The sequence below is a fragment of the Sapajus apella genome, unplaced genomic scaffold, assembly GCF_009761245.1.
Source record: "Sapajus apella isolate SASKATOON/1434 unplaced genomic scaffold, GSC_monkey_1.0 scaffold153, whole genome shotgun sequence".
NCBI lineage: Eukaryota > Metazoa > Chordata > Mammalia > Primates > Cebidae > Sapajus > Sapajus apella.
The window spans coordinates 288,376-305,323 of record NW_022437093.1 but is presented as its reverse complement, the minus strand read 5'-3'; the positions used below and the strand labels follow the sequence as shown (position 1 = coordinate 305,323).

General features: G+C 44.8%; 1 protein-coding gene across 1 annotated transcript in view; it reads left to right on the top strand.

The window, feature by feature from the left end:
- Nucleotides 1-16,528, top strand: part of DCAF7 (DDB1 and CUL4 associated factor 7) — a 37,763-nt gene extending 21,235 nt beyond the window's left edge. Inside the window, exons 2-7 of the mRNA XM_032266001.1 lie at nt 4,449-4,607; nt 5,315-5,426; nt 5,846-5,964; nt 9,287-9,496; nt 10,500-10,617; nt 14,093-16,528. Of these exons, the coding sequence (XP_032121892.1) occupies nt 4,449-4,607; nt 5,315-5,426; nt 5,846-5,964; nt 9,287-9,496; nt 10,500-10,617; nt 14,093-14,265 (891 nt within the window). The 3' untranslated portion in view covers nt 14,266-16,528. The remainder of the gene's footprint in view (nt 1-4,448; nt 4,608-5,314; nt 5,427-5,845; nt 5,965-9,286; nt 9,497-10,499; nt 10,618-14,092) is intronic.
- The last annotated feature ends 420 nt before the right edge of the window (nt 16,529-16,948 follow it).

Sequence of the window (16,948 nt, the reverse complement as noted above, 5' to 3'; positions counted from 1 at the left end):
GACACCCTTATGGAGCTAAGCCCATGGTTGCTTCTGGGGCTTTCCAGCCTACCCTCAGCACAGTTTTTCAGCTGCGTCTCCACTGCGCTCCCACGTGGCTCTCTCAAATAGGCCTGCTTGCTGCTACCAAATAGGTCGTTTAGTTTTGCCGCCTTTGTACTTTGCCCCTTCTGTTCCACATACCTGGGATGCCTTTCTTCTTCCTATTTGCCTATCCAGATCCTTCCTATTCTCTTTTGAAGACTGCTCAGTTGCTAACTCCACTTTTCCTCAGGTGCCCAGTTTGAATTACGGCTCTTTCCTCTCAGGTGTTATTGATTATTATCTGTGTCATAAATAAGCACCCTATCATGTGTTACCTTGTGACATTACTTGCATTGCTGTCCTAAGTGTTTTAGAGCACTGGGTTTTGTCTACCTTTACATCTTCATACATTATCTCCCCTCATAATCATATGGTTGTTGAAAATCTGTAGGTGCTCCATAAAATGAATAGTTAGACTTAGTCATGATTTTTAAGAGTTAAACATGGGTGGCAAGACCTATGAATATATATAGAAAACACCTTAGGAATCTACAAAACTACAAAAAGTAATAACTAATATAGCAAAGTTATAGAAGACAAGATAGATGTACAAAAATCAATTGTATTTCTATATACAATGGCAATGAACAATTGGAAATAGAATTTAAAACAGTGTCATGGTCAAGCACAGTAGCTCATATGTGTAATTCCAACATACTGGGAGGCCAGGGTGGTTGGATCATTAGAGCCCAGGAGTTCAAGACCAGCCTGGGCAACGTGACAAAACCCTGTCTCTACAAAAAATTACAAAAAAGTAGCTGGGTACGGTGGTTTGCCTCTGCAGTTCCAGCTACTTGGGAGGCTGAGGTGGGAGGATCAGTTGAGCCTGGGAGGTCAGTCAAGGTTGTAGTGAGCTATGATCGAGCCACTATACTCCACACCGAGTGACAGAGCAAGACCCTGTCTTAAAAAATAAATAAAACACAATTTCACTTATAATAGCATATAACTTAAGTAGAAATAAAGTTAATGGGCCAGGTGCAGTGGCTTATGCCAGCAATCCCAGCACTTTGGGAGGCTGAAGTGGGCAGATCACTTGAGGTCAGGAGTTTGAGACCAGCCTGGCCAACATAGTGAAACCCTGTCTCAACTAAAAAATACAAAAAAAAAAAAAAAAAAAAAAAATAGCCAGGTGTGGTAGTGCATGCCTGTAATTCCAGCTATATGGGAGGCTGAGGCAGGAGAATCGCTTGAACCTGGGAGACGGAGGTTGCAGTAAGCAGAGATCACGCCACTGCACTCGAGGTGAGGTGACAGAGCGAGACTCAGTATCAGCAAAAGAAAAAAGAAATAAAATTAATGAAAGAATCGTAAGAAGTACACTGAAAACTTTAAAACATTGCTGAAAGAAATTAAGGCAGCTGGGCGCAGTGGTTCACGCTTGTAATCCCAGCACCCTGGGAAGTCAAGACAGGCAGATCACTTGAGGCCAGGAGTTAGAGACTAGCCTGGCCAAAATGGCAAAACCCCATCTCTACTAAAAATACAAAAATTACCTGGGCGTGGTGGTGCACACCTGTAGTCCCAGCAGAGGCATGAGAGTCACTTGAACCTGGGAGGCAGAGGTTGCAGTGAGCTAACATGCCACTGCACTCCAACGTGGCTGCTAGAGAAAGACACTCTCTCAAAAAAAAAAAAAAAAAGCCTAAATTAATGGAGAAATGTGCTTTGTTTATGGTTGGAAGACTTAGTATTGTAAGATGTCAGTTCTCCCCAAACTGATCTGTAGATTCAACGCAATCCCAATCAGAATCTCAGCAGGCTTTTTGTAAAATTTGACAAGCTGATTGTATAATGTACATGGAAAACCAAAAGTATAGAATAGCAAAACAATTTTGAAAAAGAAGAACAAAGTTGAAGAACTCACTATCCGATTTTAGAACTTACTAGAAATCTACTACAGTCAAGACAGTTTGCCTACTGGCAAACAGGTAGGCAGATAGATAATATAACAGAATAAAGTGGTCAGCTGATTTTCAATAAAGGGGTCAAAGTAATTCATAGGAGAAAGAATGTCATCCCAACTAATGATGCTGGGACAGTCAGACATTCATATATAAAAAAGCAAACCTTGGTTGGGGTCAGTGGCCCACACCTGTTATCCTAGCAGTTTGGGAGGCGGAGGCAGGTTTATCACCTGAGGTCAGGAGTTCAAGACCATACTGGCCAAAGTGGTGAAACCCCGTTTCTACTAAAAATAGAAAAAAAATTAGCTGGGCACAGTAGCACATGCTTGTAGTCCCAGCTCAGGAGGCTGAGGTAGGAGAATTGCTTGAACCCAGGAGGTAGAGGTTGCAGTGAGCCAAGATCATGCTGTCACACTCCAGCCTGAGCAGCAAGAGTGCACCATCTCAAAACAAAACAAAACAAAAAGCAAACCTTGATTCATATCATACCATGTAAAAATTTAACTTGAAATGACTCGAGACCTAAATATGAAGCCTAAAACTAGAAAACTTTTAAAAGAAAACATAGGAAAAAATATTTGGGACCTGGGATTAGGCAAAACTTTTTTAACTAGGACATAAAAAATTGGCCTGGCATGGTGGCTCACATCTGTAATCCCAGCACTTTAGGAGGCCAAGCCAGGAGGATCGCTTGAGTTCAGAAGTTTGAGACCAGCCTGGGCAACATAAGGAGACCCCATCTCTACAAAAAATTTAGAAATTAGCTGGGTGTGGTGGCACATTGCCTGTGGGCCCAGCTACTCAGGAAGCTAAAGCTGGAGGATTGCTTAAGCCCAGGAGGTTGAGCCTGCAGTGAACCATGATTGCACCACTGCACTCTAGCCTGTGCAACAGCGTGAGACCCTGTCTCAAAAACAAAACCAAAATTATAGAGTGCCACATTGCAAATAATGCAATATTATTCGGCAGTAAGAAAAGAAGCAACTACTGATACACACAAGAACATGGATGAATCTCAAGAGCAGTGTACTGAGTGAAGACTCAAGACCATCTGATTCTATTTATATGGTATTACAGAGAGACAAAACCATAGATCAGTGGCTACTTGGGGTAGGTATAAAGGGTTGACTACAGAGGAGCCAAGGAGAACTTTTTGGGTTGATGGAAACTGTGAGGATTATACAGTTGTACATTTGCCAAAACTCACCTAACTGTACACTTGCGTGGGCTTTATTGTATGCAGCTATACCTAACTTTGTTTGGGCGGGGTGGGGGGAAGTCTGGAAGATACTGGTGTCTAAGACTGAGTTAGGTCAGAAAGATGAGTAGAAGGAATCCTATTTTGTGTTGCCTGGTTAGTGCTTTTCTCCTTATTGAGGATCTTTACCAAATATCCCCACCATTCCATCTTCCAGTTGGAAGTTCATAAACTAATGCACAGTTAGTGTTATTTCCCTTTGAGCCAGGTTAAGTTTGACAGTAAAGACTGGAAGTTAATGGTGGGCTAAAATTGACTCTAAGAAAAAGTGATCAGAACTAGGTGGGACTTTCTCATCAATGGTGCCCACTTTTTTTCCTGTCACAGTGGTTTGGGCTCTTGAATGGTCATTTGGCATACTCTTATGTGTAAACATAATGAGCCAGTGTTGTTTAGGGTTGGTGAGGGTTGTGTACCATCGGATTTTTAAGTGAGCGTTAGTTTGTTTAATGAAATTGCATGGGGTGTTTCATATTTCTGGCCCCTGAGCACCAAATGTCCTCAGCACTTCAGTCATTGCGGCAGCCAAAACCACCCCTACTCATTTTCAAAGACCTCAGGGGTTTCAGGGAAAGATGTACTTGGCTTGGCAGATAGTGCACTTACGTAGCTGGAGTCAAGAATGCAGGATTTGAGTCAGAAAACCTGTAATCAAATATTGTCTCTGTCTCCTACTGGCTTTGTAGTGTTGAGTGTAACCACCCCTTTGAGTCTGGGTGTCCTTGTCTGCCAGGGGATGGTTGGACTAGATGCCCTCTCAGGGCAATCGTTTTTTATTCTGCAGTTTAGTGTAGTACAGTGTCAAGACTCATATCACTGGCCAGGCACAGTGGCTCATGTCTGTAATCCCAGCACTTTGGGAGGCTGAGGCGGGAGGATCACTTGAGCCCAGGAGTTCAAGAACAGCCTGGGCAACATGTGACACCTTGTCTCTACAACACACGAACAAAATTAGCTGTGCGTGATGGTGCATGCCTCTAATCCCAGCTACTTCAGAGGCTGAGGTGGAAGGATCATTTGAGTCTGGGAGATGGAGGCAGCATTGAGCTGTGGTCGCACCACTGCACTCCAGCCTGGGCAACAGAGCAAGACCTCGTCTTAAAAAAAAAAAAAAAAAAAGACTGTCACTTACCAGGGATTTAATGTATTTGCTATACTGCTCACAAATGCTTATATGTCTCAACTTTGGCATGTTACAGGTTCAGCTTGTTGGTTTAGATGAGGAGAGTTCAGAGTTTATTTGCAGAAACACCTTTGACCACCCGTACCCCACCACAAAGCTCATGTGGATCCCTGACACAAAAGGCGTCTATCCAGACCTACTGGCAACAAGTGGCGACTATCTCCGTGTGTGGAGGGTAAGCGGATGCTTTATTAGCAGCCAGACAAGTGGGCTTTCTCAGCCTCAGCTGTTAGCAGTGAGGAGTCACAGAAGAGACAGGGGTCGGAGGCATTGAGTGTCATTGCCGCACCGGAGAAAAAGCGAAGCCTGAATGGACTGACCTTGTTTGGCTCAGCAGATTTTCTAGTAAATCAAGTCAAGAGTCCATGAAGTCTGGCTGCTGACTGCAGTCAGCTCAGTCAACTCAATATGACGATGACAGCCTTCAGTGAAGATGGGAATACTTGGGAACTCATATTCTGTTTGCAGCCAAGATGTTTTTGAGTAAATTTAAACAAATACCAGGGCATTGATTCTAATGAAGTGTGTGAGTGGATCTTGGAGGATTCCCTCCACTCTCAGCTGAGCTCAGCAGCAGCAGCGTCCTCTATAGCATGAGTGTGGCCTTAGTCCACGTGTGCAGAGATTCCTGGTTGGGCAAGGTGAGAAGACCTCTCCCCTAGGAAGATGCAGGGATGAAAATGTGGAAAACAAAGCTGGGCAGAGGAGAAAGTATGGGGAAAAGTAGCATTCAGGGAGTCCTGGGTTTGTTACTGTTTTTGATAAAAATGTTTCCCTCACATTGTATGTTTGTTAAGATATTCTCTAAACAGGGATTTTTAAAAAGACTTTTTATGAGGATAAGACTGGCTAATTAAAAAAAAAAAATTCTTGTTCCTTCAGGTTGGTGAAACAGAGACCAGGCTGGAGTGTTTGCTAAACAATAATAAGAACTCTGATTTCTGTGCTCCCCTGACCTCCTTTGACTGGAATGAGGTGGATCCTTATCTTTTAGGTAAGAGAGTTAGGGAGTATGTATTTCAGCTGGAAGAAGCCAAAATACATTTTCTCAGGTGTCACACTGGGCCGTGTATCATCCTAGAACAAGGCCAAGTGAGAAGTAGGCTTGGTGTGGAATGTGGTTATTTATTAATTCCTTCCATGTGGGTGAGCTTTCCATGCGTGTAGCTCTTGTCTCTCCACTTAGAATCTAAAGTCCTACGGTGAGGATTGAATTCTCACTTAAAATCTAAGATCCTACAGTGGGGATTGAGTACTTGACTCTCTCTGTGGCTCTGCCGGTACCCCCGACGTTGTATTCTGTAGTCTTTATGGTATGTTGCTTTCTGGGCCTAGCGATGAGTAGACACAGGAGGGAAGCTTGCCCGAGAACCTTGCTCCCCTCAGCCCTGACTCGCACTGGTTTGTTTATAGGTACCTCAAGCATTGATACGACGTGCACCATCTGGGGGCTGGAGACAGGGCAGGTGTTAGGGCGAGTGAATCTTGTGTCTGGCCACGTGAAGACCCAACTAATCGCCCATGACAAAGAGGTAATGAAGCTTTTCCATTTGTCTTTCCTCAAATGCTTCCTGTGCCTTCAGCACAGGAAGAGGTCAGATTGTTCTCTCATTGTTCTGTACTTTATGTAGAAAATCGTAACATAACATCTTCTTGTCTAAATTGACAATAGTAATGTGTCAAAAAACGGGAAAACAACACTATTGTAAACTAATGCTTTTTTCGGCTAATGTAAATGACTTATTCTAAGGTCTGTCATGGTTCTTTTCATGCCAGAGATTGCTTTTTTAAAATAATGAAGTCTCTTATAGAGGAATTGGGAACTGATGTGATTAAAAAATAACCTTAGGGTAATACTTAACCTTGAAACAGATTAGATTTGGGGAGGAAGGAAGGGAGACAGGAAGAGAAAAAATTTTCTGAGAGACAAACCTAATTATGCATTTTTCTCTATAAATGTTTTATGAAGTTCTAGTATGTTCACTTAATCTTTATACTTTTTTTACTGTTGGCAATGGAATATATTTTACTTTGATGATGATGTTTCTGTGTTTATTAGGAAAACTGAGGAGATCTATTTGTGATTGCATTTTTTTTTTTTTTTGAGATGGAGTTTTGCTCTTGTCACCCAGGCTGGAGTACAGTGGTACAATCTCTGCTGACTGCAACCTCCACCTCCTGGGCTCAATCGATTCTCCTGCCTCAGCCTCCCAAGTAGCTGGGATTACAGGTGCCTGCCACCATGCCTGGCTAATTTTTGTATTTTTAGTAGAGGCGAGGTTTCACCATGTTGGCCAGGATGGTCTCAAACTCCCAACCTTAGGTGATCCACCTGCCTTGGCCTCCCAAAGTGCCGGGATTACAGGCGTTAGCCGCTGCACCCGGCCAATTGCATTTTAATCAAAGCATTCTTCTCAGTGATTTTGGAAAATGCCCATAAATCTTTTCCTCCTAGAGCCATTGCATGCTCCTGGTACCCTGATCTCCTGTGGGTAGTGTTTCCTTTTCTTTTCTACCTTACCTTACACAGCTAGGGGTATTGATATCTATACAGATAAAAAAGAATGTCTTAACCTTAGATCAGAAACTTGAGGTTGTCAATAACGTAGGAAGATGTGACCTGGGTTATCATTCTTAGTAAGGGGTTGTCTTTGGCTTTCTATACTCCTAAGGGTTAGTTCTGTTACAAGACTTCTAGGCTTGACTGATGCTAAACTAGGGGTCAAATGAAGGGTTTGCCCCACAGAGAGGACCAGTAAGGAACTTCTGGAAACCCTCTTGGCATCAGGTTGAACAAGCTGCCACATTTTAGTTATATGACAACTTAGCCTGCTGTTGTCTGTTAGGTCCAACCAATAAAATGGGAATTGAATTACTCAAGTATTTCTTTTTTTTTTTTTTTTTTTTTTTTTTTTTTTTTTTGAGACGGAGTTTCACTCACGTTACCCAGGCTGGAGTGCAATGGCGCGATCTCGGCTCACCGCAACCTCCGCCTCCTGGGTTCAGGCAATTCTCCTGCCTCAGCCTCCTGAGTAGCTGGGATTACAGGCATGCACCACCATGCCCAGCTGATTTTTTGTATTTTTAGTAGAGACGGGGTTTCACCATGTTGACCAGGATGGTCTCGATCTCTTGACCTCGTGATCCACCCGCCTCGGCCTCCCAAAGTGCTGGGATTACAGGCTTGAGCCCCCGCGCCCGGCCCCCTCAAGTATTTCAACTGTAGGATTTAATCCAGGGGCTCCTTATACAGAAGATGCGAAGGTTGAGAAGCCACATAGGTAGCAATGAGGTCATCCATAGAATGGGAGCAGCAGGAAGCTGCCGCTGCCTGTAGGCTGGAGGGACCACGGGAAGAGGCAGGGTTGCTGGAGCCCAGGGCCTGGGTTTACCTAACAGAGACACTTTTAGGAACAGAGAAAGGGGAGAAGAAATACCTCAGCTTCTCCCTGCCTCCCACCATCCAGCTTCCCACCAAAGCTTCCCATGGCTGAACCAGCCAGAAGCAGCCAGCAGATCTGAGATCCTGCCAAATGCAGGCTGTAAGAATCAGTTATCTTGTGGCAGAGAGAAGAGCAGGGAGAAAAGTCAGGAGTGGATCTTGACAGCAGACAGGCCTGGACCGGCAGCCTTGTCTTGAAGTAATGAACCTGAGAAAGGATGATGGCTCTAGAGAAACAGTAATCACAGCTTCCTAGCACCTTTGATTGTTCTTAGTCCACCTTTCTCTAGGAGAAGACTTGTTTCGGAGACTCTCATTGCTACCTGGTAGATCAGTGTAGAAGAGGGTTTAGTGTACTTGGGTGTTGTCACCGTCCCTTGGCTCCCAGTGAACCATGCTGCTGGAGCACTGAAGGGGCAGTCACTTAGAGCCAAGTGAGCATTACATACTCCTCCTGGGTTCAAACAATTCTGCCTCAGGCTCCCGAGTAGCTGGGATTACAGATGCCGGGTACCAGCCCAGCTAATTTTTTTGTATTTTTATAGAGATGGGGTTTCACCATTTTATCCAAGATGGCCTTGATCTCTTGACCTCATGATCCACCCACCTCAGCCTCCCAAAGTACAGGGATTACAGGTGCGAGCCACTGCGCCTGGACTTCATCCTCTCTTTCTCTGAAGCTCTTCATTGCTTTCTACCTCTGTAGACATTAGTGATTTGCAATGTTTGCAGCAAATTATAAATGCAGAAAATTGATTCAAAACTTAAATTGATTCACTTACGACCACTAACCAACTACGAGAAGAAACAACATATCCTAGGACAGAAGGGTGCTACTAAACCTATTTGTGAATACAGGAACATCTAGGCCTTCCATGACTCAAAATTTCTGTGACGTCTTTCTTGCAGATGAGTCTCAGGTCCAGGTTTCACAGTAGAATCAGTCTGACTGCTATTAAGTGGCCACAGGAGGGCTGCTGTCACCTCTGTGATTGATGATCTAGGCCTTAATGTGCTCGTAGACCTGCCTCTCACTGTGCACAAGTGAAAACCACCAAGGCCCAGGAAATAAATGTCTCATTCTTTTAGTGTGGCAGAAGACAGCCACTGCTCTGTTGGTCAGCAGGGTATGTGTCTTTTGTTTTATCACAGGGGTTGGAGGAAGAAGACTTGGAAAGCAGGAATGTGGGAAGAAGCCAGCCAATTTCTATAGCAGAATGATCTTTCATCTTTGGGAAACCACTGATATTAGAGCTCTCAGGTTTTAGTACTCACAAACACTGTTTGGGCTTCATTTACTTGCTTCTCTGTCATGAGCGAGGTTTAGGTGACCTGGACGTGGCAGATTTTTCTCCTATAGGAAGAAGAGGTAATGGATCTGAATCTGACTGGAGCTTCTTGTTCACCAACAGGTCTATGATATTGCATTTAGCCGGGCCGGGGGTGGCAGGGACATGTTTGCCTCTGTGGGTGCTGATGGCTCTGTGCGGATGTTTGACCTCCGCCATCTAGAACACAGCACCATCATTTACGAAGACCCGCAGCATCACCCACTGCTTCGCCTCTGCTGGAACAAGCAGGACCCTAACTACCTGGCCACCATGGCCATGGATGGAATGGAGGTGAGCACTCCCCTCAGACTACCATGGGCCCTGCCAAGCTCCAGCACTGCTTAGTATATCTAGAAGGGTGGTTCTCAGCTGGAGCAGTTTGGCCCCTGAAGTATCTTTGAGAATATCTAGAGGCATTTTTGGGTGTCACAACTCTGGAGAGGCAGGTGGTAGTATAGCTTCTAGTGGGTGGAGACCAGGGAGGCTGCTAAATATCCTACAGTGCCCAGGACAGTCCCCCAGCAAAGTATATCCTACACAAAATGACAACAATCTCGGGACTGAGAAAGCCTGATCTGGAACAAGAATTCCTTTTAAGAACTTTCAATTTTTGACTGGTCACAGTGGCTCATGTCTATAATCCCAGCACTTTGGGAGGCCCAGGCAAGCAGATCATGAGATCAGGAGTTCGAGACCAGCCTTACCATCTTAGTGAAACCCTGTCTCTACTAAAAATACAAAAAAAAAAAAAAAAAAAAAAAAAAAAAAAAAAAAAAAAAAAAAAAGCTGGGTGCAGTGGTGTGCACCTGTAATCCAAGCTACCCGGGAGGCTGAGGCAGAATTGCTTGAACCCGGGAGGCAGAGGTTGCAGTGAGCCAGGATAGCATCACTGCACTCTAGCCAGGGCAACAGTGTGAGACTCCATCTCAAAAATAAATAAATAAATAAATTAATTAATTAAATAAAGAACAACAGAGACAGGATTTCCACAGGATTAAGGGAAAAGATGACAAAGGACACAAGTTTATAGTCTCTATCTGTATTTTTAGTAGAGACGGAGTTTTACCATGTTGCCTAGGCTGGTCTCAAACTCCTGACCTTGTGATTCGCCCACCTCAGCCTCCCAAAGTGCTGGGATTACCGGTGTGAGCCACTGCGTCCAGCCCTCTAGTGTTCTTTAAATCCACAAATAGAAGAGTTATGCCTAAAAAGATTTTTTGTGTGTGGATAGTATTTTTTGTTTCTTTCTGTGAAACTCTGACGATCCTGGGCCTTTTACTTGTTATTTCCACAGGTGGTGATTCTAGATGTCCGGGTTCCCTGCACACCTGTCGCCAGATTAAACAACCATCGAGCATGTGTCAATGGCATTGCTTGGGCCCCACATTCATCCTGTCACATCTGCACTGCAGGTAATCACATGGAAAGGAATCTGGCAGGGATGGAGGAAATCTGTCCTCTTGGCTCCTTAGAATTGTAATTGTTACTGTTTTCTAAGGACAGTCTTGAGAGGTTTATAAAAAGTGACTAGTCAGAGCCTCTCCACACTTGTGAAGTTCAAGCAGTACAAATTTTTAGAGATCTTGTACCCTCATGGACATCAGAGCATCTTCCATTTGTGAACATCATGTGTCAGTTATAGGCCTGTGCCTTGTACTGTCTCCCTAAAATCTGGGTGGCACAGAGGACTCAATTCCAGGAATATGAGGAAAAGGAGGCATCCCTTGTGGATTTAACAGAATCTTTGGGACTGCAAAGATCAACATATTCATGGGACCTTTCATGTGTCACTGTAACAAACCCACAGTGAGCCCTGGATACATTGGAGGGCCCCGCAGAACTTTGCCTGGTTGTGGTGTGTGACTTGTGGTTTTCATTTCACTATTTCCCAGACCAAAGAGAGTATCCCTTACTCACTGGGCATGGTGGCTCACACCTGTAATCCCAGTACTTTGGGAGGCTGAGGTGGGTAGGTCACCTGAGGTCAGGAGTTTGTGACCACCCTGACAAACATAGTGAAACCCTGTCTCTACTAAACATACAAAAATAATTAGCTGGGCATAGCAGCACACACCTGTAGTCCAAGCTACTTGGGAAGCTGAGGCAGGAGAATTGCTTGAACCCAGGAGGTGGAGGTTGCAGTGACCTAAGATTATGCCACTGCCGTCCAGCCGGGGTGACAGAGCAAGACTCCATCCCCAAATAAATAAATAAATGAATGAATGAATGAATGAATGGAATACCTCTTAAAAATATGTTGGGCCAGGCACAGCATCTCAGGCCTGTAATTGTAACATTTTAGGAGGCTGAGGTGGGAGGATTGCATGAGGCCAGGAGTTTGAGACCAGCCTGAGCAGTATAGTGAGACCTTTTCTCTACAAAAAGTTAAAAAATTATCTGGGTGTGGTAGAGAATTCCTGTAGTCCCAGCTACTTAGAGGCTGAGGTGAGCGGATCCCTTGAGCCCAGGAGTTTGAGGTTATAGTGAGCTATAACTGCACTCCAGCCTGGGCAACCAAGCAAGACCCTGCTTCTAAAATACATTTTTAAAAAAGAAAAGAAAAATTTGCTGGTTGTCAGTACACTTTTATTCTATAATGAATGCCAATCTGTTATTTAAAATGAAAACAGTACAGAGGCATGTTTAAGGTGAAGTCATCTTTTCTCCTTCCTATGTTATTTCTGCCTCCATCCCACTCTGCATAGATGACCTCTATCAACAGTTCATGTGTCTCCTTCCAGACCCTTTTGGTATACATTCGGGAGTGTACATCCATACCCCCAAAGACAATTCTATATCTCTTCCTTTTGCACGGATGGGATTCTGTCCTAGCTTTGTGGTGTTTTGCCCCTTAACTTTTTTAGCATGTATTTTTCTTCTCACTAATCAGTAGCCTTATAATGGACAAGGTTTGTTATGAAGCCCAAGAAGCAATGTACTTTGGTGTTTTTCTGCCATTTGAGCATTATTTTGAGGGCATGAAGTTTTTTCTGATTTTGGCCCTGGGCTCTTGAAGAGCAGTTGGGGGCCTGCTGCCGCCTTCTATACCTCAGGTTATGGTCTGTCTTCTTCGTTATTGCCCTCTTTATTTTTTTTTTAGGGGTGTGGATAGGGAGGGACGGAAGAAACAGAAAAGGAAGGTATCATCTATCATTCATGGAAAGCAGGACTGGCCCTGTAGAAGCCGCATTTTCTGCTCCTGGCTGCTGTCTTTGCCTGGCTTGCTGTCGTTTTGTGTGTTGCACCTGCCTTGAGCCCCTTCAACCAAAGGAGCTGTTGTTCAAGTGTGCTCAGTTGAGCACTGAGGATAGGAACTTAGTGCTTTAGAGGGGCAATACCCTGACCTCTTGGCATACACTGTCCCTGGGAGAGGGATCTTGCACCTGGCCCAGACTATGTGGTCTCAGTAGAATACCAGTATTGCCAACAGTTAGCCTGGCCTATTAAGGCTTAGTTTATTCAGATTCCCTGTGTATCTGAGACCAGCTTTCACCAGAATGCATGGCAGAGCCAGGGTAAACTGCAGCTCTGAAGACCATTGCCTTTTTTTTCTTTTTTTAAAATTAACTTACTATTTTGATTATAAAAGTAACATGAGCCAGGTGCGGTGACTCATGCCCATAATCCCAGCACTTTAGAAGGCTGAGGCAGGTGGATCATCTGAGGTTACGAGTTCAAGACCAGCCTGGTCAACATGGTGAAACCCGTCTCTACTAAAAACACAAAAATTAGCCGGGTGTGGTGGCGCGCCTGAATTCCCAGCTACTTAGGAGGCTGAGGCAGAAGAATCACTTGAACCCAGGAGGCATTGGTTACAGTGAGCCGAGATCACACCATTGCACTCCAGCCGGGGTGACAGAACAAGACTCCATCTCAAACAAACAAAAAGTAATATGAGCACATTACAGATTACCTAGAACCTAAAGAAAAGTAAACATAACTCCTAACCTTGCCATCTTAGTATTGCCACCATTCTCATTTTGATATATTTCCTTCTAGTCATTTTTCATGTGCTTTTATATATTTAAGGTGATTGTCTTCTTTCTGGTGTTTCCCATAGCCATTCTTGGATTGATTGATTGATTTTATTTTATTTTTTGAGATGGAGTCTCACTCTGTCGCCCAGGCTTGAGTGCAATGGCATGATCTTGGCTCACTGCAACCTCTGCCTCCTGAGTTTAAGTGATTCTCAGCCACCTGAGTAACTGGGATTACAAGGTGCGCGACACCATGCCCAGCTTACTTGTATTTTTTTTTTTTAAGTAGAGATGGGGTTTCACCATGTTGGCCAGACTGGTCCCAAACTCCTGGCCCCAAGTGATCCACCAGCCTCAGCCAACCAAAGTCCTGGGATTACAGGTATGAGTCACCACGCCTGGCCAGGAAAGAATTTTTTAACAGCACATATCAACACTACTTTATCAGTCTTATTTCTATATAACACCTCATTGAAGCATAAATGGGAAGAAACCCTCTCATTATATTGAATGATCAGAGAAGGATCTTATAACCACTCCAGTATTTTAAGTGGCTGCAAATGACGTGTTTTACATCCCCTTGTCCACCCCTGATACCTGACTCAGATGAGAAGGACTCATTAGGGCAGTGGATAGAGCCTGGGAATACCTGCAAGATGGAGTCAAGGCCTAGACTTGAGTTTTGGCTCTGCTACTCACTGGCTACACAGCTGTGTGATTTGGGACAAGTGCCTTAACATTTCTGAATCTTGGTTTCTTCATAGATAAAATGAGGGTTTAAAATAGAACCTCCATCACAGAGTTTTGGTGAGCAAGTGCTTTGTAAACTGTGACTTGCTCCTGAAATGCAGGGATCATCATCCCCATTGCCTCAGTTGTGACCTTGCTTGCTGGCTTTCTTTGTCTCTAGCGGATGACCACCAGGCTCTCATCTGGGACATCCAGCAAATGCCCCGAGCCATTGAGGACCCTATTCTGGCCTACACAGCCGAAGGAGAGATCAACAATGTGCAGTGGGCATCAACTCAGCCCGACTGGATCGCCATCTGCTACAACAACTGCCTGGAGATACTCAGAGTGTAATGTTGGTGGCGCTGTGCGCATGAGGCAGGGGCTTATGTGTTTCCTGCCTCTGCCCCACCCCCAAAGTAAGAAGAAACATGTTTCCAGTGGCCAGTATGTCTTTCGTTGCTTTGCACCCACTGTTACCAGAAGCTGCTCTAGGAGTTCCTGGCCAGTCACCCCATCGCCCTCTGTGGCAGACTCAGTGCTGTGTGGCACCTCCTCAGCCCAGGGCTGAGTTTTAAGATTTTCTCTTCTTGCCTCTTCTTGTTTGGTTCCTCAATTAAAAATGTGTGTATATTTGTTTGTCAGGCGTTGTGTTGAGGAGCAGTTCATGTGCTGGCTGTGTCTATTCCTCTGCCCAGGTGTCTCTGTCTGTTTGCTGCCCAAGGCAGCAACCCACGTCTTGTCCATGTCCATGTTCGTGTTAGCACTTACGTGGGAACAAATACCAATTTGTCTTTTCTCCTAGTATCAGTGTGTTTAACAAATTTCAACTTTGTATATTTATCAGGCTAATTTTTTTATGAAAAGAATTTTACTCTTCCTGGTTCATTTATCTGTCTTACAGTCCTTCCTCTTTGCACCTTCTTCTCTTCCCTCAGTGCCTGGAGCTGGTACTGGGCCCCTGGCCCCATGAGCAGTTTGCCTTCTTGAGTCACTGCCTGAGTAGTACATACCTGACCGGGAGGCCAGACCACCTTGGTGCTCTGAAGTCCACTGACTCCTCACACCTTTCTTAGCCTGGCTCTTCTCAAGGGCATTCTGGGCTTCTAAACAGATGTAGAAAACCTCTGTTTACCCTGAAGCACCACTGTCCAGCCCCATCGGTTCCCACTGGGAGCATGGTAGAGCTGAGAGAGACAGGCTCTCAGGGTACCCGACTTGAGGGGAATCCTTTCAGGAAGCTGAAAAAGTCAAGCATATTTCCAGTACATACTTTCAGAGTCTGTTTTTTCTCCAAATATAAGCCCCAGGCCATTCCACTTAGTGTCTTTTTAATGATAGGCAAGAATGAGTTGAACTTCTCTGAGTTGAACTTCGGTGTTTCTGTTGGTTGAGTGTACTGCACCTGGCCATATATTATATAGGGTGCTCTTTGGATTGAGTGCTCTGAGGTGAGAGTTTCCCGAGAGGCATCCAGTCTGTACTTTCGACCCTGAACAAGACCTCACATGAGAGATGGACTGATTGGCTGTGGCAATCCCGGGCTGTCAAGTGGATAGATAGCAAAAAGGAGTTATACTGTGGTGAGTAATGCTAAGGAGAAAAAAAGAAAGAAAAGGAATTATTGCCCCCAGGGTCAGCCAGTTAAGAGCTCTACCCACACCTGTCAACACCTCTCTCCGCCAGTTTAGGTTCTGAGCAGTATTGGACTTGGAACCTGCGGTTGTCTGTTGACTTGCAGGCCACAGGTGTCTTTCCATTACATGAATGAGTTCTATGGAGGGGGCCTGTGTGTGATTCCACTGTTGGATGAGTCCTTGGGGCAGGCATAGTTTGGGGTGTGCTCTGGGGGGAAAGTTTTCTGGCTCCTTGTGCTCTACTCAGTAACTGAAGGTTTTTAAGTCCCTCTGAATTGCTCATCTGAGATTAGCAGAGTAGCAGGCCTGAAGGACGATGGTTTTGTCCTCTTTGGCTCTCACCTGCTTGAGAAGTAAAACAGTGAACTTTGTTCTTCTGGGCCCTTAAGCTTTGTTGGTTAAGCCTACCTTTTCAGAAGGAGATGTCATTGTTTGCTGAAAGTCCAGCTCTTTGCTTTACCACACAGGGACCTGTCCCAAAGAAGAAGGCTCCTTTTGAGTCAGAGTATTTCCCCTTCTACGCTTTTACTTTGTTGTTCTGATTTTGGGACTGTGGCTGGCCATGTGCTTGCGGTTGACTCTCCTGCATCTGCTACTGGATTTGTACTGCATTGCTCGGAGATGTAAAGTGAGCAGTTCTTGGTCAGAACTCTCCTCTGCTTTTCAGTGTGTCTGATAACAGTTACTGGGTCCTTCTCTCAAGGGTAGCAAGGCCAAGCTGATGGCTGCTTGTTTAAGAGGCCATCAGTTCCTTCCTATGGAGAAGGGTCTGAAATGGAAGTCAGTGTAGAAGAGGCTGGTCTGCTGGGCAGGGCTTACGTCCACTGAGTTTTAAGATTCCTTTGCTGATCTGCACCAAGCCTGGTCTGTATGGTGAAATTTGTCAGCTGGAACTCAGAAACAACAACTTAAAAAAAAAAATGACAATAATTAGAATATATTTGCATAAGATAGCTATTTACTCTGGAAACCAACAACTTTTGAGGTTTCCCTTGCCCTGTGGACACCCAGCCCCTGTCATCCTTCCTCAGGTTCTGCATTGCAGTCTTCCCCTGAATCCCACAGAGGACCCAGGGGAGACTCCACCTCCCTAAGCAAACACACACATACTCACAGTTGATGAGTTGCTGGTCTTCTGAATCCCAGGTCTCTTACCTTCCCTTTACTCCACCAACCCGATGACCCATGACTGAGGAGAGGATTTCTACAGTCTCAGGATTTAGAAAGCCTGTAGGCCAGCCATGCTCCAGAAAGCACAGATCTGTTACAGTTGCAAAAACAACTCTATGTAATTTGTTGAGGTTCCCAAATTGACAGCCAGTGAGACTAGGGAGGAGACTGAATCTGCCATCCCTGACTGCTGGAGGAGCAGCTGCTAGGACTTTACCAGGAAGCCCACA